General features: G+C 57.3%; 7 protein-coding genes across 7 annotated transcripts; 4 read left to right on the plus strand and 3 right to left on the minus strand.

Moving 5' to 3' along the window:
- The first annotated feature begins 7 nt into the window (after positions 1 to 7).
- BKA78DRAFT_366278 (putative NUDIX family hydrolase) lies at positions 8 to 1,455 on the plus strand. The gene is made up of 2 exons (XM_066892576.1): positions 8 to 498; positions 636 to 1,455. The coding sequence occupies exons 1-2, from the start codon at positions 55 to 57 to the stop codon at positions 1,182 to 1,184; spliced, it is 993 nt and encodes a 330-aa protein (XP_066746195.1). The 5' UTR covers positions 8 to 54; the 3' UTR covers positions 1,185 to 1,455.
- Positions 1,456 to 2,617: 1,162 nt separating this feature from the next.
- BKA78DRAFT_330285 (uncharacterized protein) lies at positions 2,618 to 4,940 on the minus strand (the record flags this gene model as incomplete). The annotated part of the gene is made up of 3 exons (XM_066889757.1): positions 2,618 to 3,480; positions 3,536 to 4,621; positions 4,811 to 4,940. 3 exons carry the CDS (start codon positions 4,938 to 4,940, stop codon positions 2,618 to 2,620), a joined length of 2,079 nt encoding a protein of 692 aa, XP_066746196.1.
- A 2,074-nt stretch (positions 4,941 to 7,014) lies between these two features.
- On the minus strand, positions 7,015 to 8,190 carry BKA78DRAFT_247694 (putative nuclear speckle splicing regulatory protein 1 like protein; the record flags this gene model as incomplete). Its single annotated transcript, XM_066884319.1, has 1 exon — positions 7,015 to 8,190. One exon carries the CDS (start codon positions 8,188 to 8,190, stop codon positions 7,015 to 7,017), a length of 1,176 nt encoding a protein of 391 aa, XP_066746197.1.
- A 475-nt stretch (positions 8,191 to 8,665) lies between these two features.
- Positions 8,666 to 9,439, plus strand: BKA78DRAFT_247554 (uncharacterized protein; the record flags this gene model as incomplete). The annotated part of the gene is made up of 1 exon (XM_066884308.1): positions 8,666 to 9,439. One exon carries the CDS (start codon positions 8,666 to 8,668, stop codon positions 9,437 to 9,439), a length of 774 nt encoding a protein of 257 aa, XP_066746198.1.
- A 1,630-nt stretch (positions 9,440 to 11,069) lies between these two features.
- Positions 11,070 to 12,702, minus strand: BKA78DRAFT_93400 (uncharacterized protein). The gene is made up of 3 exons (XM_066893996.1): positions 11,757 to 12,702; positions 11,638 to 11,706; positions 11,070 to 11,582 (listed from the first exon to the last, which is right to left on the minus strand). Exons 1-3 carry the CDS (start codon positions 12,373 to 12,375, stop codon positions 11,170 to 11,172), a joined length of 1,101 nt encoding a protein of 366 aa, XP_066746199.1. The 5' UTR covers positions 12,376 to 12,702; the 3' UTR covers positions 11,070 to 11,169.
- A 1,522-nt stretch (positions 12,703 to 14,224) lies between these two features.
- Positions 14,225 to 17,105, plus strand: BKA78DRAFT_248426 (component of IIS longevity pathway SMK-1-domain-containing protein; the record flags this gene model as incomplete). Its single annotated transcript, XM_066884391.1, has 6 exons — positions 14,225 to 14,338; positions 14,393 to 14,508; positions 14,537 to 14,641; positions 14,696 to 14,745; positions 14,797 to 15,939; positions 15,985 to 17,105. 6 exons carry the CDS (start codon positions 14,225 to 14,227, stop codon positions 17,103 to 17,105), a joined length of 2,649 nt encoding a protein of 882 aa, XP_066746200.1.
- Positions 17,106 to 19,239: 2,134 nt separating this feature from the next.
- Positions 19,240 to 20,499, plus strand: BKA78DRAFT_350707 (uncharacterized protein; the record flags this gene model as incomplete). Its single annotated transcript, XM_066891040.1, has 1 exon — positions 19,240 to 20,499. The coding sequence occupies one exon, from the start codon at positions 19,240 to 19,242 to the stop codon at positions 20,497 to 20,499; it is 1,260 nt and encodes a 419-aa protein (XP_066746201.1).
- Between the last annotated feature and the right edge of the window lie 1,334 nt (positions 20,500 to 21,833).

The following is a 21,833-nucleotide window of genomic DNA, read 5'->3' on the forward strand; positions in this document are numbered from 1 at the left end:
ACCAACACCAACACCACTCCAGCACTACCAACAGCCGCTCATCCCACTATCCGGATGCTCTCCCACCGCATGCGCCACATATCAAAGCACATCTCCCGCCCACTCGCCCTGCCACCCACGTCATCCACCTCAGCCAACACCACCGTCCAAAAAATGTCAACCTTCACGCTCCCCAACTCGTCCCCCGCCTGCCCGGTCCACCTCCCCGCGCACGTCCCGCTCACGCAAGACGCGCTCCTCTCCTTCGTGCCGTTCAAAAACTGGATCTCGAGGCTGCAGCGCTCGCTCGCGCGGCAGGCGCAGGCGCAGCACGCGTTCCACGCCGCCCCGTACGTGTTGCGGCGCATCGACGTGCAGGCGGTCGACTGGTTTGGCGGTGATGGGAAGGGGAACGGCGGACGGCTGGGCTTCGTCAAGTTGCAGGCGAGGGTGACGAATGAGGAGGAAGAGTGGCTGCCCGGCAGCGTGTTTTTGAGGGGTGGGAGCGTGGGTATGTTGGTGAGTTGAGTCCTCCCATCTCTTCCCTCTCATCCCTCCTCCATACTCCAAACCAGCTACCACCACCACCAAGACCCCCTTCAACGCTCCTTTGCAAACGCAACGACCGATTGGCTTACGCCTTGTTACGCGCCCAGCTCATCCTCCAACCGGATGACGTCCCCGCCGACTCCGAGACGGACAAGCACGTCCTGCTCACCATCCAACCGCGCATCCCGGCCGGCTCGCTCGCCTTCGCCGAGCTGCCCGCCGGCATGCTCGACGACAGCGGCTCGTTCGGCGGCGCGGCGGCCGAGGAGATCGCACAAGAGACGGGCCTGGAGGTCGACGCGGACGCGCTGACGGATCTGACGGCGCTGGCGTTGTCTCCCAACACCAACAACAAGACACCCGCAGCAACGACGAAACCTACAGACGACGAAGAAGAAGAAGGCCTCATCCCCGCCATGTTCCCCAGCGCGGGCGGCTGCGACGAGTTCGTCCCGCTGTTTCTGCACCAGCGCCGCGTCGCGCGCGCCGAGCTCGCCGACTGGCAGGGCCGCCTGACGGGCCTGCGCGACCAGGGCGAGAAGATTACTCTTAGGCTGGTTCGTCTGGATGAGCTGTGGCGCGAAGGTGCCAGGGATAGCAAGGCCTTGGCTGCGTGGGCCCTGTATGAGGGGTTGAGGAGGGAGGGACGGCTGTAGAGAGAGAGAGAGAGAGAGAGAGAGAGAGAAGAGGGGGGGTGTGTGTGGGGGTTTGTGTGACAGGGGAAGGGGGAAGGGGGTGGTGGGGCGGTAGGCAACACGGCTTGCGCCTGCAACCTCAACCATCGAGATTTGAAAGCGAGAAAGACGTACATCGACGACGGGTCAGAGGTCATCCAGACAGACTCCAGAGCAGCAGCAGCAGCAGACCAGACTCCAGAACAGAAATCCAGAGCACAGAGACAAAAAAAGTCCAAACAACCAACCACAAGTCCCCAGAATCCATCGATCATCCATGCAATCACAAGTGACAAGTTAGCACGCGTTTGCTTGAGCTCGGACGACTGAGAGGCGCCGCGCGCGCGAGCATGGCATGCATAGATACATGCATGTTCTTGAGCCGAGGCGAGGGAGCTTGGTCGATGTGCATGTGTGTAGGTTGGTAGGTATTCCATGGCAGCAGCGCAGCTGCGACGTGCGTGGTGCATCTCGGACAGCAGTAGCAGCGGGAACGCGGCGGCCGTTTTTATTGCAGACGCATTTTGAGCCGAGCTGACATGATGGATGTGGAGCAGGCCGGCTAGGTAGGTAGGCGGACAGACAGACAGGACAGGGAGGATTGTAGGTAGGCTAGGAAAGGAGAAGCGTCCATGTCCGAGCAGGCGGCCGATCCAACAAACCACCTACCTCCGCGACGACTGAGGCTCGACTGCGTCCCGCATCCATGACCATCTGGCGTCAAGATCACCAGTAGGTGAAAGGGGTGGAAGGCCAAAAAGGGCTTGGGTGGGTTGAGTAGTGGCGAGTGCACTGGAAAAAAGGCGACGGCGACTTCTCAAATCACTTTGTCCCGCACGTGTGCTTGACTCTTCATGTTGGATCCATGTGTCTGTATCTACAGATATCCGGTGGGGTGGCCAGACGTGGTGGTATAAAGTGACTGTACAGTACAAACAACATGCCCAAGCACATGTCCCGGCCGCAAGCATCCAACGACGCCCGATCATCTTCCTGCTCCTCCACTGAATCGGCTTCAAGGACGAGAGACGTGACGCGGTGCCAAGGGTAGGTGACGTGATTCAAAACATTATCGGAACGAGGGTAGGTAGTAGGAGGAGTGTGTTAAGGGGGGAAAGAGACGAGACAAGAAAAATCAAGAAGACTCGTTTGAACAGTGAACGCCAGACCTTTCTGCTTTCTGCTTCCTTTCTCCTGCTCGTGGATTCCGCGAGCCTGTCTTGAGACGGATTCTGGGGGTAACGCCGGCAAGCGATGCGATGCAATCAGATGCAGAGCGATGCTTTCGAGTGCGAGGGACTCGGGGGTGAGAGAAGCGGTGGTAGAGATGGCGTCGAAAAGCCCAAAAAAGTAGACCAAGAAAACAGAACAACCTCGAGACGCCAACGCCTCCTCCGACAATCAACAGCGGCGACCTATACAGCCCACTCCCACACATCGACGCCCAACTTGAGCACGGCGACGGCAAAATGGGCGCCCAGCGTCGGGCGCGCGCGGAAGCTCTCGGCCGTCTCTCCCACGCTGTCGCCGGCCGTCCAGTAGCGGTCGCCAAACGGCGCCGTGTTGATACCGTTGGCGACAAAGGCGTACAAGTCGTCGATGAACATGGCCTGCGTGCTGGCGCCGACGGTCGCGGCGGTCCAAATCTGCCAGTCCGTCTTGCCCCAGTTGACGGCGCCGTCGATGGCTACACCGGCGGGGCCGCGCACCGTGGGGTAGAAGGCAGAGGTGGCCGTGTACGTGGCGTTGGGGAAGGTGGATAGGCCGAACAGCACGTCCGGGTAGACGTTGAAGACGAGGAAGAAGGAGCTGTCGCTGTAGGTCGTGGTGAAGTAGCTCTGCGCCGTGTCGGACGACACCTCGCTGCCCAGCCCGTCGCTCGTCGTCTCGGTCCCGCCCCAGATGGCCTCCGCAAAGTCCTGCCCCTTGGTCGTGTAGTTGGTTTGCGATGTCAGCTTGCCGTACGCCGTCAATCCCACGGCCGCCTTGACCCCCAGGTTCGTCATGTTGGTGAAGGCGCCCAGCCCGTCGTTGGTGCTCAGCTGATTGGTGGGGTACAGGCCGTTGTCGACCAGGTAGTCGGCGTACTTTTTGAAGAGCGCCGCGTGCGACGTTGCCCACGACGTGTCGCCCGTGGCCGTTTGGTACGCGAGCGCCAGGATGAGCAGGTTACCCGACTCCTCAATCGGCATGGCCTCGTCGAGCCCATCATCGTGGCCCGTCGCATTGGGGTAGTGCGACCCGAGATCGTGGATCATGTACGGGTTGGGGTATGTTCCTGGGAGGAGGCGTCAGGCTTGAGAGATCAGGGATATGTACGTCGCACAACTTACCGCCCTCTAGATACGCAAGCACGGGGTTGAGCAGCAGCTTGATCAGATTTGGCGCAAACTCGTACAAAAAGGGGAACGTCGGGAAAATGATGTCGATTGTGTTGAGATTGCCGTTGCTGGAGATTTCCTTGATGAAAGCATACGGCGCGCTCGTGTCCAACGTGCTGCCGTCAATAGTAATGTCGATGCCACCAAACGTCTGGCGCACAGATAGCTCCAGGATGGCCGTGTAGTTGGATCCGCCAGACGACTCGCCGACGCTCTTAATCTTGGCGTCGAACGAATCGGCTTCGGACACGGCGTCATCGTGAATGTCGAGAAAGTGCGAAGCGGCTCCCACGGTGTTTGGGTTCGTGGCGCGGTAGAAACCCGTATAGGGGGTGCCGCGGTAGTTGATGGCGTCTTCCCGAACATATCCAATGGCGTAGACGGCGCTAGTGGACGAGCTGACGGTCCCCAAATCAAAAGCAAGACCTACGACGCTGCCTGCCGACCAATCACTTGTCGAGTTGGTCAGGGACCCGGAGCTGACGAAGCGACTGCGCACTGTCGAGGCAGCACCGGACTGGAAGGAGTCGGCTCGGGCCGCGTATACGGCCTCTCCCCACCCGGCCATCTGGTTGACTTCGGAGTAGGTGACCTGGTTGTTGGATTTGACTTGCCAGACGTGCGTCTCGCCACTGGTAGTCTGGTTGAAAGTGGAAGACGACGACTGGCCAGTCCACGTGTCGTCAATGTCGGAGTAGACTTGAACAGACGGAGTTGCGCCATCCCTGCCGCTTGCTGTGACGGTCAAAAAGGAAAAGGGCAGAGACTGGCGCCGCAGGTTGTTTGGAGACACTGGCGAGAAAAACTCCAATGAGATGCTCGCGTCACCAGCGGTCAAGACAAACGTCGACCGCGTCGAAGTGAAAGATCCATTGACGACAGTTGCCGACTGCGTATTCTCCTCGGGAGATGGAACGCCAAACAGGTTGTAGGCAGTTCCATCAACGCGAGCAATGACGGACCAGTTGAGAGCGTTGGCGTACCAAAACTCTGGCTGGGCCGAGGGCAGGTTGGCAGCTTGGTTGCCAGGAAGCCATGCTGATTGACGCAGGAGTTAGCTCGTGTTGACGCGCAAACAAGGTGCGGCTGAGAGCCACACCCAGGAGCTAATGGTAGCCACCCGCAAGTCTAGCGGTAACTAGTCGCTAGCCGCTGATGTGGGCGGAGATGGAACGAGGAGATTTGACGCTTGACATGCGGGAACCCACGACCGACACAGAGACTTACCTGAGAGGTACGGGTTCTTGACAGCCAATGGAAAGGACGGAGGTAGGATGGGGCTCCAAGTTGCGGCGCTGGAGCTGGTCACAAACAGCGAAAGGAACAAGAGCCATGCCTGGACCGCTAGAGCTGCCATTTTTTGGTAAAGAGAGGAGAAGAGGGAGCCAGCGCCGTAGAAGTAGCAGCACCCAACAGTGAATAAAATAGCCGCAGCCAGGCACAGGAGGAGCACATATTTAGTTGCGGCCCAAGTTTTCTGGCCTCCACCAGCTACCGCTTTTTTGCGTAGCGGCGGGAGGAGGGGCAGCCTCTCGGCCTCGAGTGAGACATGTCGGTGGAGGCTTGCACCCTTGCTGGTCCATGTGGACTGTTTGACGAATGCCGCCATGACTGCGGGCGATTACGAGCTTATGCGTGTGGCAGCAGCAAGTTAGCGGTGGCTGTAGGACCCAGGAAAACAAACAGATGGATTGCAAGAGTGTGCATATCAAGGACGGGAGAGTAACGTAGGCAGAAGATCCCTACCTCGATGCGCACCACTAGGAATAGTCGCAAAAGAGGCGGCGAGTTGCGTCAGCCGGGATAATGTGCATGTATTTCCTTGAAGACGTGCTTGGGACGAAGAGTGTTGTGACGGGCCATCCATGGAGGGTGGACTGGCTGATGTAACTGGCAGCCTTGAGGATCCAATAAGCTACTCGACGAGTCCCTGTCCATAACCCCGACCCCGACCTCGGGCCACGGACGTCTCCCGACGCGGCAGATCAGGGCAACCGCTCCGCTCCCGAGAATGGAGCCTCTTGTTAGCATGTACTCTATGCACGCGATGCTGAGCTGGACAGGACGCGCATGTCGTGACCGGTGGCCAAGCGAGCGACATGAGGTCTTGGTCGACCAATTTGACGTGCCCTCACGTGCCGTCGGGCGCACCACTTGGTCCTTTTGGAATGCCACCACCTTAGCCACAGCCCGCTCTTGTTTGCCAAAATACCAACCTTTGTGACGGTTGGGCTTATCTTCGACTCTAACTTTATGCTTGTTCTAATCTTGCAGCAGCAGTTCCCGCCGCCGCCACACAGGACTTGTTTGCTGGGCCGTCTTTTTTGTGGATTGAGTCAAGCCAGCCCCGACCACTTTGAGCATTTCCCGTCTGTCCTATGCGGCGTCCAGGATCCCAGAGGTGTTTGCGCTGGGGCGGAACGCCTGGAGCAGTGCGCCAAGAGCCAGGTTCCCCGCGGCCCCGAGCATTCCAACCCCAGAAGCCGCAGCGGGAGGCGGCAGACACGTTCGCCAACCACGCCCTAATTGACCGCCCTCGAATTTTTTTTGTTTACCCTCGTCCCTTCTGGCAAAAAGCAACTGTTATATTCTGCGTCTCGGCAAACAGTGTTTGCGCGCTGTTGACCTGTGGATACGTCACATGGCGACTGGTTGTGGGGCCACAGGAGCAGCCAAGTGCTTGTGGAGCCCTGGCCGTCAGCAAACCTCCGGAGCATATTCTCGTCATGCATCCTCCACATATGGGCTGATCCCATTCTGTTTTTGCGACCCCATCGAGCTGGATTCGGTACATTCGCGACCCACTCGCTGTGCAGCTGCCCCTCTTTTTGTCCAGCCAGCTCCATCATGGGGCGGAAGCCACAGCAATATCCAATAACGAATCCGGCCAATGGGCCAAGGCTTGCTCGTAAGGTAGCACCTCTGGCTGTGTACTGCGCGTGCTCAATGTTGAACCGCATGCGGCAGAGGCATTAGCGATAGTTCCACGGCCTCGTGCGATGCCCGATGCGCCACTTGGCGAGTCCTCAACGGCTTCTACTCGGATGTTAGCGAGCCCGTCGCAGTGCAACAAGTCATGGTGGACGCAAAAGAAATCATGTTATGTAAGCACGCCTTATACTTTGAAGGTATTGGGGCCAACATCCCCTGCCTAAAAGCAATGAGCGAACAGGGCTTGGACGCAGTAGTCCCTCATTGATTTTTGCCCAATTTGGCACGGGTGGCACTTTCCAAAGAAGCAGTGCCATCCTCCTGTGGCCCGGCAAGTCTTGAATGAAAGGAGAAGGATTGCGAAGCTGTGTGGAAACAATGTTTGATGAATGAAACACTTACAATGCAAATCATGCTGTGCAGAGAGTGGGTGCGTAAGCTGGATACGACAACCATACGCTTGTCTGTGACCTTAAATCTAGATGGTTCAACTGCAGAGCTCACGCTTGTTTGCCAGCAGCGGCCGCAGCGGCAGCTTCTCTCTTGCGCTGGAGATATCTTTCCTTGGCGCTGCTGATATCACCCGTCGTCTTTCGACTCTTTGCTGCGTGCTCCAATTTGGCGGCTTCTTCAGCTTCCTGGTCCGCGGCACGTTTCGCTGCTTGTTCAAGCTGCTGTTCCACTAGGCGGCTCTGGCGTTCTCTCACAGCATTCCTGTTGGTGTTGCGGCCTTGGAACCCTTGCTGCTGCGCGGAAGATGTGCGAGTAGATGAGGGAACCGGTGCCGTCGAGGGCTGCTTGGGCTTAGGAGCAACATTCAGACCGGCAGTCAGTAGTTGGCGTTTATCAGCCACCTGGCCTTCGTCGTTGATCATCACGTCGACGCCCTTCTCCTTCATTTCCTTGGCCAATTCCGCGTCACTCTTGTGCTTGAGCTCCTCCTCAGCAGAGACTTCGAGGCCGCCATTCTTGGCCCTTTCCGCAGCTTCAATAGTCTCTTGGTGCTTCTTCTCCTGCTCGTCCATCATGCTCTTGTAAAAGCCCGACATGCCTGGTCCAGCCTTCTTGCGCTGCGCCTCTTCCTTGCGCTTCTCTTCCTCCTCCAACTTGAGCAACTCCTCCTGCTGCTTCTTGTATGCCTCGGTCACAAACTTTTCCTTGTCGGCAAACGTGTCGCCCTCGGCCTCTCGTTCCCGCTGGAGCACCTTTTCCTTGGCGCGCAGCTGGTCGCGCTTGCGCACCTCCGCGGAAGCCAGCAAACTCTCCATGTACTTTGGTTTCCTCAGAGCCGCCTCCTCGCGATCCTTTGCCTTTTTCGCCGCATCGTTGGCGTGCAGCGCGTCGTACGCGGCATCGTAGTCGTAGATACTGGGGTCGAGCGCTTCGGCCTCTTCCTGCTGCTTGCGCTGCGACCGCTGGCTTGACAGATCCCCGTAAGGAGAGATGCGAGGTTTCGAGGGTTGCTTGGACGTGCCCTCCTTGGGACGTGGTTTCAATCTCGCGGAGGAGGCCTGGGATGACGCGTCCAGATCAAAGGCGCCAATCTCTTCCACATTGTCGTTTTTCGCGGACTCCTCCTTGTCCGAGTCGTCGTCGCCAAAGAGCGCCTTGGGCTTGGCGCGTGAGGGAGCTTGTCCCGGCTTCTTTTTGATGTTGAGTCCGTATTGCAGGCTCATGGTGTCGCGAATGGGGAAATCATTGAAGTTGGTGAAGCACAGGAGCTTTCTTGGCCTACGTGCCAGGTTATATCTCGGGATCGATATCGGAGATTCGTCGGCGCTTTCCAAAGCTCCAGACGTCACCAAACGAAGTTCGTTGCAACGATGCGTCAAACACTGCAACTCAACACCTCCGACATGCGATGCAAACATGACTTCACCTACTGCCGAAGGAGACCGGCCGGATAAGGAATATGCAAAAGCCAACCCGACGAAATTCCGCTTCAAATCAAAGCGCTCGCGCCGAGAATGCGACGATGAAGATGACCTTGACCACCACCGCTCGCGACGGCGCAGACACTCTCGGGATGAGACCGAGCCTTCAAAACACGATGAGGAACGGAATCGTAGGCGGCATCACCATCGGCATCACCGACACCACCACCGCAGCCGGCGCCACGAAACCCCACCTCCAGCCGACACCGAACCTTTGATGGACGAGGAGCCCGTGTCCCCAAACACTGCCTTCCGTCTCTCGCTCTTCGACGCCATGGCCGACGACGAAGGAGCGCTGTTCTGGGAGGGCGTATATGGCCAGCCTATTCACACGTATCCACGGCCCGACGGCACCAGCGGCTCGCCATCTGCAGAGGGAACTGGCGGGTTTCTGGAGGCCATGACGGACGAGGAGTACGCCGAGTACGTGCGCACCAGAATGTGGGAAAAGACGCATCAGCACATTGTCGAGGAGCGGGAGCGGCGGGAGAGGGATCGGGAGAGGCGCAAGGAAGAGGAGAGGAGGCGCAGGGAAGACGGGTCCCGGAAAGAGCGCGAAGGCGAAGAGTTTCGGCGGCGCGTCGAGGAGAGTCTACGCAGGGGTGAAGCCCGGCGCGCGGGGAAGAAGTGGAAGGCTGTCTGGGACGCCTATCTCAAGCGGTGGGACGAACTCGCCGCCAGCAAGAACGACGGCCCTGACAACGAGAGCCGCGGCCCCAAGGACCTCTTGCCCTGGCCAGTTGAGAGCGGCAAGATGCGCCACGTGGAGCGCGACGAGGTCGAGCGCTTCTGGCTCAACGTGCCGGTGCCCGAGGGCGAGCTGATGGACACGTTGAAGCGCGAACGCGTGCGCTGGCATCCGGACAAGATCCAGCAGCGCTTTGGCGGCGGCGCGCATAGCGTCGACGAGCCGACCATGAAGGCCGTCACTGCCATCTTCCAGGTCTTGGATCGCCTGTGGAGCGAGATGCGGGACAAGGCCAAGGGTTGAGCAGAATCAGTTGTCTGCCGCGTGATGCCTTTACGCTTCCTACTTTTCTAGATTCGAAGAATCACTTTGCCACTCGTGTCCAGAGCGTGACGTCTTGCCACACGCAAGTCTACAACCCGCACCGACCGCAAAGGAAGTCGAGCATTCGTGACCGGGCGGTAAGTCCATGTCGACAAAGCACGACATGGGCGTTGTGTTGTTGACCGAGACGAGCTTCCATACCTCACACACAGTCCTACGCCATTTGTAGACAAAGAGCAGTCATGACGAATGAGACAAGACGAGACGAGAGGCCAAATGAAGAGCAAGGTCAAGTACACGCACGTATGTACATATGTATAGTGCAGTAGATGCAGTTCTCCTGTTGCAACTTCAACAGCAAACCTACCAGCTCGTCACCACCACCACCACCACTACCACTACCAACTTAATCACCATCCCTCCACGGCCTACGCACAACGACACCCACACCTCCTACCCCACCACCTCACCACCCCATGTCCTTCACTCTGCCTCCTCAGCCTCAATCCTCACCTCCTCAACCCCACATCTCCCCAAGCCACCCCACCCCACCCACAGTATCCCGGCTACAACACGCGCGCGGCCGACAGCGGCGGTGCCCCCCCGGCGACGCGTGGGCGAGAGTGCCCGGAGCGCTCAAACCCAGAAGGCTCCCCGTCGTCGCTTGGCAATCCGGTCCGGGGCCGGGCCGGCCACCCTACTTGGGCCAAACTCAAAGCGACCGATTGAGAAGGAGGAGCGGTGGTGGTGCGTTGAGGGGTGGCAACTGGTAAGGAAGCAAGCCAGAAAGAAAGGAAGCATGGGATGGGACAGGCAGGCAGACAGGCAGGCAGGCAGGGCGGTTCGTTGGTTGATTGGTTTCTTTGGGGCGGGGGAGGGGTGGTTGTGGATGTGGTATGTTGTGCTCTTCATTGATGGAGGGATGGATAGATGGATGGGTGGATGGGATCCGAAAAAAAAAAAAAAAAAGAAGAAGAAGAAGAAGAAGCAGATCGGTCGACCTTCCGCTTGTGTCTGTCTATGCGCCTATCAACGCGTAGCCATCTATTTCGTATCTACAGTTCTAGGCCGACCTCCGTCCCTCCCGCCGACCGCCTGGGCCCATCCATCTGTCGATTGCAATGGGAGGCTAGCACGACCGACGCTGTCACGTCCGGCTGGAGATGCGGGTCAGCCAAGGGAGCCAGACGAACCATGCTGTCAGGCGCGCTCGCCACCACACTGTATACAATACATGGCGAAAGAAGAGAGAGAAAATAGAGGACGAGCCATCCCACGTCCCGCCACCAGCGACCTATGTAGCAAAAGCACCCACGATGACGCCCGTCTTGCCACAAAAGAAAGAGAAAAGATGACAAAGGAAAACGGGGGCAAAAAGATGGTGGTATGGTGCAGAAAGGAAAGAAAGAGAGAGAGAGAGAGAGCAATTTTGTGCCAGGACCAAGACAGTCTTTGGATGGATGGATGGAGGAGGAGGAGGGACTGTTTTTTGCAGATTTTTGTGCCGTAGTTTGTTTGCTTGCTTGCTTGCTTGCTTGCTTGTGCAGTTCAGTCAGTCGGCCAATCCCAACAACGCCCCCGACGCCAAAAAGAGAGAAGAGGGAATCAGACAACGGGCGTTCCCATGCAGTACACCGGCTCATATTACACACATCAAACAAAGGAGAGGGAAGGCCAACGAGGCGAGTAGTTGGTCCGCTCGGCTGGGCTCAGAAGATGGTGACGGTGCCCGAGTCGTGCTTCCTACGGAACCACGAGCGCTTCTTGCGGAGCGAAAACGTGGAACGCGTGGGTAGGGGGCTGGTCGGCGGCGTGTCCTCCATGACGCTGACAACAGGGTTGCCCGCCGCGTCACGAGGAGGCTCGTCGTCGTCGTCGTCGTCCTCGTCGTCGAGAATGGTGGGCGGCGGGATGGTGGTGGTGACGGGCGGGTCGGCAAAGGCAACCTGCACCTGCACATGGACGACGGGGACGGGAATGGCGACTTCGGCAATGGGCGGAATGTCGGAGACGGACGAGGCGCTGCGGTCCGAGCTGGCCCATGAGGCGCGGCGAGAGCTGCTGGCCGGGTCCGAGAGCGTGTTGGCGGACGATTGGGCGGAGCGCTTCTTCTCGAGGTATTCTGGTGTCGGTTTGGTTAGCGTTGCGCTTGACTTGAGGAGGAGAAGAAAACTCACGAGAGCGCGCTGATGAGCCACTTGACCCGGACTTGGTCGAAGTGGAAGAGCTGTCGACAGTCTCGCCATCTGTGTCAAATTAGCAAAGGGTTCGTTCCGACTGCTTGGGAGTGACTTGCCCTCGTTCTCCTCTGCCATGGGCTCAATCTGCTGGAGCCGAATGAAGGACGAGCTCCGCGAGCTTGGGTGCAGTCGCCTGGGACGCCCTTTCTTCCGGCCCACAAACGCCGGCGTCTTGCTGGGGTCATATGTGAACTGGTTCGGCGCGAGCAGCGAGTTGCGGGACTTGAGCGTCATGGTGTCGGTGCTGGTGCTGCCTTGCTTGGCAGCAGGCATGGGGAAATCCGACGACAGCATGACCGACTCGATGGAAAGATCACTGCTGCGGTGCTTTAGTGCCCGCAGGCTGGGTGCACTAGCAGAAGATCGCAGAGCCGGGGCAGACATGCGCTTGTTGGCCGACTCTGAGCTCTTGGTCCGATTCATGCCAGGTCGCCAACTGGCCCTCTTGCTGGGAGTACGGGTAACTGCGGGTTGAGCTTCATTTTGCTTGACCTCCTGAACAGCAACAATCGGGGCAATCTCTGCCTGGGGCTGAGGCTGGGGCTGTGCATCCTTTTCTTTTTCCAATTCTGGCGTTTGCTTTTCGACAGTGGCTGTCTGTTGCTGCTGCTTTTGCTTTTGCTTGGCGGCCTTGAGGCCTTTGGCGTTTTCCCTGATCTTGGAGAAGATGGACATGTTGGGAATAGAGAGGGGCGTGCGATGACTACTCGTCACTGGCAAACAAGTCGCTAAATAATCTGGGCAGGGGTCGAGGTCTCTCCCTGTCGAGGGTTTTGGAGTGGCAGTATTCCGAATCCGGAGAGGCCCGTCAGTACGGATGGCGTCAGTCGATCCGGAGAGGCGGTTCAGCCCAAGGGAAAGGGTCTGCCAAGGGTGGAAATTCGACGATTTCTGGATGCGATTGGTGGACGAGGTCGGAGCTGTACAGTAGCAGACACAAGGGGTGTAATGAATGCACAATGACAATGGATGAATGAGAGAGCACCCGGTCAAAAGTATAAGGAGAGTTGTAGGGTGGCAGGCAACGAGGCAGCGTGAGACTGACAAGTATCTATATCCAACAGAGGCAACCAAGTGGTTGTCACGCTAGGGCAGGGGCTTCACCTGGACAAGCGAGTGGCAGCAGTTCTCGAAGTCGTCCAGCCGCGGTCGCGATTCGATGGACAAGACTTGCCCTCGGATAAGCCATCGAGCTCTGCTTCACAGACCAACTGTGGCTGGATTAGGCTGGCTAAGCGGTTTTGGTGGAGGCTCGCCCAAGTGCGCCAATCTCACAAGCGTGGCCCTGCGTCGGGACAATGCAGGACTTGTACGATTGGGCAAGGCATGCTATTGGAGAGCATTTGAACATTTGAGCAAGCACTTGGGCGTGTCACGAATGACGATGAAAACTTGAGTCGACATTAGCAGCTGAAGAGCAAAAGCAAGGCAACAATATTGGAGCGGAGGGTGAGACACGGAGAAAGTATCAATTTCAGCCATGGCGAGAGCAGCGCAGTGAAGATGTTGGACCGGTTGGAAGCAGCGTCGTCGTCGGACCCAACCTAAGTGCAGAGACGACAAAGATAAGGAACACAGGGTTGGCGGCGTGGGTAGTTCAACCGCGAGCATTTGAAAAAGGATGACAGAAGAAATAGTCAGCCAACCAGTCCAGTGATAGACCAGGCGCACAGGCGTCCCAGCTGTACTGAGAGGCGGGAGATGGACAGCCGGCTTGCCGTGAGGGTGCCTGCACCGTTTTCTCCGGAGAAGCTAGAAGAATGTTTCAATAGTCGACGGTGATTGCACGTGTTGAAAATGACGGCGGCCAGCCACTGGAATAGAGACAAGTTTGGTAGCGAGTAGCTGAGGTTGATGGGTGTTCTCGACTGTGGTCAAGACAAGAATAGCGACGGAAAGTCTAGCCTCCATGTCGTTGCGTCGGGCACGGCCGGCCCGAGCGACGTGACGTACAGCCGGGCGTAGTAGCGTACAGAACGCTGCGAACACTGCCTGCTGCTCCATCAGGTCCTAACGTACCGAGTTCCTATTCCATCTCTGACGCATTTACTCGGGATACCGCCATCACAATTCTCGATTTCTCCTGGTCACGTTCCGCCCGTCAGGTCCCGTCTCTCCGCAGGCTACATACACAAGTCAGTACTCCAGCCAAGCCGAGCGCCGCCGACCGAGCGCGACTCCACGACGACGCGCCCCGACGTCCATCAGTCGACCACTAATCATATCGCCCCGCTCGCTGCCCCCTCTTGATTCGCCCTGTCTACTGCACCCGTCTGCGCGCTACCGCCACGAGACCCCGGAGTCGCTGTCCTGTCGCCTTGACCTGCGCCGCCCGCCGCCGCCGCCTGAACACATCGCTCACCACCCGCACACGCCCTGGACCCTCGTCTCCGCGACCCAACTCTTCTCACCATTACCCGGCGCGACTCTTTCCGTCAGGCCCGTCCAAAGCCTCAACCGCCTCGGCTGACGCGCCCGAGTGACGGCAGGCAGGCTGGCTCAACCCTCCGACGACTCCTCCACTATGGCCCCGGCCGCGCAACCGGCAGCAGATCGCAAGCGCGTCAAGGTCTACGAGCTCAAGAATGGCGACTGGTTTGACAGAGGCACCGGCTTTTGCACCAGTGCCATGGTCAATGTGCGTTGAACCCCTCTGCCTGCTTGCGCTCACTTTGCGCAACCTGCTGACGAGCCTTGCCACTCTCAGGATGAACCGCGCATCTACGTCCAGTCCGAAGATGACCCCCAGCGCGTCTTGCTCGAGACAAAAGTCACAAAAGACGACGGATACCAAAAGCAACAAGGCGAGTCGTCGCACGATACAATCACGTCCAAGCATTGATGCTGAGACTTGCGCAGATACCCTCATAGTGTGGACCGAGCAAAATGGCACCGACATGGCGCTTAGCTTCCAGGAGGCCGATGGGTGCGGGGCAATATGGTACGCCACGTTTCGCTTTGGAAAAAAAGGGCAGTCGCTCACACTTTGTCGCAGGGACTTCGTCAGTGAGGTGCAATCGCGCCTTGCTGCGCTTTCAGGAGCTGGTGAGTACATTCGGCACGCGACTCCATCTCCACCTCTGATTACGCCTTCAGACGATGGACTCTCAGACGATGTTATGGATATGCATCCTATCATGCTCCCCGATCCCGAGCTTGCCAACCTAGGCGACGTAGAAAGCATGATGCGAGCTGCTAGCACCACTCCCGCCGGACGCGACGCCTTGGCCAAGTTCGTCATGCAGGCCGGATACATCACCAAGCTGGTTCCCCTGGTGGAAATCGCCGAGGACCTCGAGGACTTGGAAGATTTGCACCGCCTCTGCAACATCATGAAAACATTGATATTACTAAACGATTCGGCCATCATCGAGCACGCCGTCGCAGACGAGGTAATCATGGGAGTCGTGGGCGCCCTCGAGTACGACCCCGACTTTCCCACCCACAAAGCCAACCACAGGCAGTACCTGCAGGACAAGTCGAGATACAAGGAGGTGGTCAAGATTGAGGACGCCGGCACCAAGAGGAAGATTCACTGCACCTACCGCTTACAATACCTCAAGGACGTTGTGCTAGCTCGCATCCTCGACGACCCCACCTTTTCCGTGCTTAATTCTCTAATTTTCTTCCACCAAGTCGATGTTGTCACGCATCTGCAAGCGAATGCTGCATTTCTTAAGGAGTTGTTCGGCATTTTCAGAGCGGATGAGCCCGACCAACGCAAAAAGGACGCCGTTTTGTTGATTCAGCAATGTTGCACTGTTGCTAAGAGCTTACAAGGCAACTCTCGCGCGCAGCTCTACTCCAACTTTCTCGGAGGAGGCCTCCTCAACGTCATTACCTTTGCCCTGCGGAATTCGGATGCGGCCGTCCGCGTCGCCGGGACTGACATTCTCGTAGCATTGATTGACCACGACGCAATCATGGTCCGCAGTCAGATTTTCAAGGCCATCAATGAAAAGACAAAACCCCTGACTGACACTCTCATCGAGCTTCTCCTGGTCGAGACTGACCTTGGCGTCAAGGCCCAAATGGCAGACGCAATCAAGGTTCTGCTCGACCCCAACGCCAACCACGCCACCATGGAGACGCTTGGACGGGCCAATAGCGAGTTTCTGGCCAAGACACGTCACCCTGCCCACAGCATTTCAGGGACCGATACCTTTATCCAAAACTTTTACGACGAGTCGGCGAAGAAGCTTTTCCAGCCGCTCAAAGACTTGCAGGGTAGAGAGTCAAGTAAGTAGACACAGACTCTGCAAAGACCATCGCTGACCAATCCAGTGGACAATCTCACAATCCCACAAGTATCTCTCTACTCGCATCTCGTCGAGGTCTTGTGTTTTTTCATACGGCAGCACTCTTTCCGGAGTAAATATTTCATCCTGTCCGAAGACCTGGCCTCCCGCGTCGCTCAGCTCATGGCTTGCCCCGAGAAGCATCTGAAGCTGACGGCTTTGAAATACTTCCGAACCTGCATCGGGCTGCACGACGAGTTCCACAATCGACAAATCATCCAAAACCGCCTTTTTGAACCAATCCTCAACATTGTCTTTGAGACCATGCCACGGGACAACCTGCTCAACTCGGCCTGCCTGGAGCTATTTGAGTTCGTTAAGCGCGAAACGATCAAGCCCATCATTGACCACCTGGTTGAAAACTACCGGGAAAGGCTGGAGAGCATCACCTACGTTCCTACATTCCAAAGTCTTATTCTTCGATATGAGCAGCTGAATGAGCGACCCGAACCCACTGCGCCCAACTCTTTTGTCACTGATGACTCGGACTCTGGTCGACCCCCAACCATTAATGGATCTCGTCTCCAAGGTCTTCGAGATATGGATGCCGAGGAAGAGGCCTACTTCAACGGCTCCGATGACGAAGACGACGCTCCCCTTCCGTCCGACGATGTACAAATCAAACCTGCCAATGGCGCGTCACGGCCTCTCGTCGACTATCCAGAGGACGATGACGACGACGCCATGGACGTCTTGCAAGACGAAAACGCTCCAGCACTTTCTACGGAACTCGCCGGCGAGGCGCGCGCCAGCTCAACGCCCTCGACGGGCGCCCCACCAACGCCTCCGACCTCGACATCACCACAAGCTTCACCACCGCGCCAGCAAACGCCGGTCCCATCAACGCCACCGCCCGAAAGGTTATCGGAGAAACGCCGCCGCGAAGAAGACGACGAAGACGAGCTCGGAAAACTTTCGCAGCAGACAAAACGGCGGTCGTCATCGGTGAGCAGCGTCGGCAGCAACGTGGGTCTCTCGGTCGGCGGTGGACGAGGAAAGAGAAAGGGTTCGGCTGGATCAGGGCCGGGCAACGGAGGGGGGTCCAAGGGCATTGCGATAAAGCTTGCGTTAAAGACCGAGGCCAAGGGCGAAGACGGCAACGAGTGAGTTGAGATATCAATGACGCGATGGATGACCTTTTTTTTTTTTTTTTTTGTTTTTCTCTTGTTGAGTGGCGGTTGAGAACGGTGTACATGTACAGCGCCCCTGAAACGACCTCAGGCAGCCTGACAATACCCCCTTAAAAGTCCTACCCGCTCGTCCCCACGAAGCCGAGCCTTCAGCCCAGTCTCAAAGGTAGCCACGGCGTTCGTTGGTGAGTCGGTCATTCGTGTTGGCGCTTCCATGCGGATTTGTTATTTTATTGCTACCCGCTTCATTTGTTCCTTTTTGTTTTTCCTTCTCTGCTCCATCTTCTTCACAGCCTTGTCATCATCTACCACCTACCTACATACTTAGGCTGCTCGCCGCCTGTGACGGCTGCCCGCCCTCGTCACTGTCGATGTCCACACGTGGGATTCGAAATTCGAAACTTTCATTGTAGCTCCCGACTTTTTTGTTGGTTCAACCGTCTTTCCTCCTCGCTCTTCGCTCCTCCATTTTTCGCTCTGCGTCTCCCTCTTTCCTTTTCCGTTATTACTCTTCTTCTCCACATTCAACTCGCTTGCCATCCCTTTCTTTTTTCTTCCGCTCCTCCTCCTCTTTCTCATCTATCACCTACATCTCACTCTGTACCTTACCTCGGCGCCCGTGGCTGGCGTGCGGAGCCGTCGCGACGACGTCGAAGGGGGCTGGCTGCACATGGGCCTGTGTAGGTCCTGGCTGGCAGAGAGTCGGGAGGACCGACTGCCTGCGGAGGAGCGGAATGCAGGGACGCAGTGCGAAGGAGCAAAGAAGACGAAGTTGAGAGTGTGTGGACAAGGATGCGCGCCAAGTACTTGGTGGATTGGACTGAACTGGACCGGACGAGGCGCGAAGCAAGCAAGTAGGCAAGCGAGCGAGGCAAAGAAACAGGTCGACGCGCAGCGCAGCGCATCTTTGTATCTTCTAGCAGTAGTAGAGGCAGGCAGACAGGCCCCGGGCAGGCGGGCAGCGCAATGGGGATACGGAGTCGACATATATGCATACTTACCTACCCTAACTACACATGGAACACTTGTGGTTGTGGTTGTTGTCGTGTGCCCCCATCCATTTTCTCACAGCGTCCAGCTAAGGTTGCGCCCCCCACGCGGCTAGCACCGCTGCACCGCACCCGAACTGCGGCCACCATGCCGCAAGGAGCAAGCGGGCCGTGGGGGGCGCGGGCGCACGGGCGTCGTGCCGCTGGGCCAGAAGCGCGGGGATTTGCCTTTGCGAGTTGAAAAGTCGATAATGCGGTATGTATAAAAAATTGCTGATTGTGCCATGACTCGGTCATGATTTTTTTTTTTTTTTTTAAGAAAAACATCTTTTTGAGTTTTTGAAGAAGCGTGTTTTTTGTTGCTGGTTGCCGACCGGCTGTTTACCTACTGCTGCCGGGTGCTTGTTGTGTCTGGAGGAACCTACGGATTACCTTGGGACTGGCGTTTTCTCAAGTACCGACCAGACCAGCCTGAAGAATACTGTCTGTCGGACGCTACATCTTACCCAGCCGAGCCAGCTACCCAACGAGCCAGCAAGCTTCTGCACCACCTACCTGCATCGGCACATCGGCATCGACATCGATATCCCACCTTGTGGTCGACTCGGTCTAACCGGACTTCTGACCTGCAGGACGCTTGCTTGCTTATTGCTTATCCATCGAGACGGCGCATCATCTCTGACCCCACGGCGCAAGCATCCTGAAAAACCTTCAACTAAGCCTGGATCAATCGACTGGTTCACCGATCTACCATCCATTTGAGAAGAGCAGAAGAGACAAACAGCGAGCGACTTAGGGAGTTTTGCGCTCGCAGAGGTGTGGAGAAAACTCCCCGATTGCTGCTGCGAACTTGTTGGTTGGGGATTGCCTGCCTATCTATCTGCTAGCCTTGCCTTGTCCGGCCTTGTTTGACAGCCTGACATAGGCTGCGGTTGGAAGAGACGACGACAACGTAGCTGCAGGTGCGCTTTTCGTTGTAGAGTCAACAGCAGAGGATTCATTTTGAGTCGGCGGCCTTCCTTGGCTCTAATTGCACGCATTGCTTTGCGGCAGATATCAAGAGCTGGGATTTCAAGAGACTCTGGGTAAAGACTGTCAGTTGAAGAGCCGAAAAGCGAAAACATGGCGAACGACTGCAAAGCCGTTGCTGGCATTTCGACGACGGCGATTCCAGCCCAAGTGGATGCCGACGACATCGCCGCGGACGACTCCAATGGCAAAGGCGCAACAACAACAACGACCACGACCACGACCGAAGCCGCAGACCCGACATCGTCGACGACGTCGTCGGCCGGGGCGGCAGCCTCCTCTGCCGAAAAGAAGACCAAGTTCAAGACGTGGCTGCACGCGCGCACCGAATTCATCCGCACACGCTACTTCTGGTACGCGCTGGTGCTGGGGCAGGTGCTGGCGCTGTGCATCACGTCGACCAACACGTTCTCGTCGCTGCTCAGCGAGCAAGGAACCTCGATCCCGGCCTTCCAGACGCTCTTCAACTACTTCCTCATGCTGCTCGTCTACACGCCGTACACCATCTACCGGCTGGGGTGGCGCGACTGGGCGCGGCGCGTCGTGGCCCGCGACGGCTGGAAGTACATCATCCTGAGCTTCTTGGACGTCGAGGGCAACTACTTCACCGTGCTGGGCTACCGCTACGCCACGATTCTGAGCCTGCAGCTCATCAACTTTTGCGCCATCCTGAGCGTCGTGGTGCTGTCGACGCTGCTGCTGCGCGTGCGGTACCACCTCACGCAGTACGCGGGCATCGTCATCTGCATCGGGGGCATGGGGCTGCTGCTGGCATCCGACCACATCACGGGCTCGTCGTCCGGCGCCGCCAGCAACCAGCTCAAGGGCGACCTGTTCGCGCTGCTGGGCGCCCTCATCTACGGCGCGACCAACGTCTACGAGGAGTGGTTCGTGAGCAAGCAGCCCGTCTACGTGGTGCTCTCGCAACTCGGGCTCTGGGGCTTCCTCATCAACGGCGTGCAAGCGGCCATTTTCGACCGGGCGTCCTTCGCCGCCGCGACGTGGAACGCCGCCGTCGCCGGCTACCTCACGGGCTACACGCTCATCCTCTTCCTGTTTTATTCGCTCGCCCCCCTCGTCTTCCGCATCGCCAGCGCCGCCTTCATGAACACCTCCCTGCTCACCGGCAACTTCTGGGGCGTCGTCATTGGCATCCAGGTCTTCCACTACTCCATCCACTGGATGTACCCCATTGCGTTTGTCCTCATCCTTTTCGGCCTGTTTGTCTACTTTCTCTCCGAGAGCGTGTTTGGCGAGGCCAAGAAGCCGTGGTTGGGAGAGCGCCAGGAGGACGGCGTCGATGGCGTGGGCACGGCCAAGAGGATGGTCGAGCATCCCGAGGCGCTGGTTTGATGTGGGATTGGCTGGGTTGGATGCGGCAAGCGGGCGGGCGCGTGCTGTTGGTTGCGAGTGAGTGCCAAGTCAGTATTGTTATATGAATACCCTCGGTCAAATCTTTGTTGTTTGCATGCTGGACTTGTCTCGTGTGTGTGAGTCTTTTGACATGTCCAGAATCTCTACAAACCCGCCGTCCTCTCTCCTTCTCCCGATGCAGCATCCGCCCACTACTCACTCACTCATCCTCCCCACGCTCGCCCTTGGCCAATGCTGTCCCTTCTCTTCTATTCATCTTCATCTCTATTCCAATCGGCCTCCCGTGGTTCTGCCTCTCCTCCTACCACTGTGCCATCCTCATATCTCTCCCTCTCATTTCTTCAATTGATACGACGTCTGTCACTTGCTCGATGTGCGACATGACCACAACCTTGCCCCTTCTCTTTTCTCTCTTCTCCCTTCTCCCTCCTCAATCCACCTGCGGCTTGCACTTCGCACGGAAATGGGATTGATGCAGATGGACTGCCCCCGCATTTCCCGCTCGTGCTCTGGCAAAGGATGACTTTTTTCCGTGGCGTCTCGCGAGCATGCATGCACGCACGCTTGGTTGGTTGGTTGGTTGGGTTGATTCGTCGTTGTTCGTCCATGTCATCCATACCCAACATCCACATCCACATCCACATCCACACAACAACCCCTATTCCTATCCCTGACTCCTCCCCTTGCCTACTTGCCCTTACGCCAACGCCAACGCCAACGCCAATCCTCTCCAAACACACCGATTGGTTCATCACCAATCGCTTTTATTTGTCTTGCTGCATACCGCACACTCCACCCCCTCTCTCCATCCCATCTCTGAATCTCGCTCCCCTCCGTCTCTAAATACGTAGCTGGAGCATAGACGCAAGAAGCGACCCATCCTTGGCTTATAGAGTTTGCATCATGTGCGATGGATGCTGTTTACGAGTTCTTTGTCTTGCTCTCTTGCTCTCTCGCTCACCCCAAAGCTCTCACAATATGGCATCATGTGCGTCCATTGTTGATAGATGCATGGATGGATGGATGGATGGATGGATGGATATTTGAGTCTGGATACTTGAAACCTGACGCTTAGCACTGAACTTGCTCCGTTTGATTCGATTCAACTGCCATCACAGCCGGTTGCATGGCATGGCATGATCAGAGTCGAGGTCTGCCGACTTCCCTCCCCCTCTCTTTTTGTCTGTATGCATCATCAGCTCACCTCTTGCACCATCAATTCCACCATTCCGCCTTGTAAATGTAGCTCAGGTCGGTCAGTCAGGGAGTCCACCGCACCCATCACGCAAGCAACGTCAATCATCTCAAATACA

The sequence above is a fragment of the Phyllosticta capitalensis genome (genome assembly GCF_038381095.1).
Source record: "Phyllosticta capitalensis strain CBS 128856 chromosome Unknown BKA78scaffold_3, whole genome shotgun sequence".
Classification (NCBI taxonomy): domain Eukaryota; kingdom Fungi; phylum Ascomycota; class Dothideomycetes; order Botryosphaeriales; family Phyllostictaceae; genus Phyllosticta; species Phyllosticta capitalensis.

Excerpts from the sequence above, each read along its gene's own strand:
- BKA78DRAFT_366278 (XM_066892576.1), top strand. The coding sequence starts at position 55 with ATGCTCTCCCACCGCATGCGCCACATATCAAAGCACATCTCCCGCCCA. Across the intron at positions 499-635 it reads GTGGGAGCGTGGGTATGTTG|CTCATCCTCCAACCGGATGA; the intron begins GTGAGTTGAGTC and ends TTACGCGCCCAG.
- BKA78DRAFT_93400 (XM_066893996.1), bottom strand. The coding sequence starts at position 12,375 with ATGTCCATCTTCTCCAAGATCAGGGAAAACGCCAAAGGCCTCAAGGCC. Across the intron at positions 11,707-11,756 it reads CATGGCAGAGGAGAACGAGG|ATGGCGAGACTGTCGACAGC; the intron begins GCAAGTCACTCC and ends AATTTGACACAG. Across the intron at positions 11,583-11,637 it reads TGGCTCATCAGCGCGCTCTC|AATACCTCGAGAAGAAGCGC; the intron begins GTGAGTTTTCTT and ends AACCGACACCAG.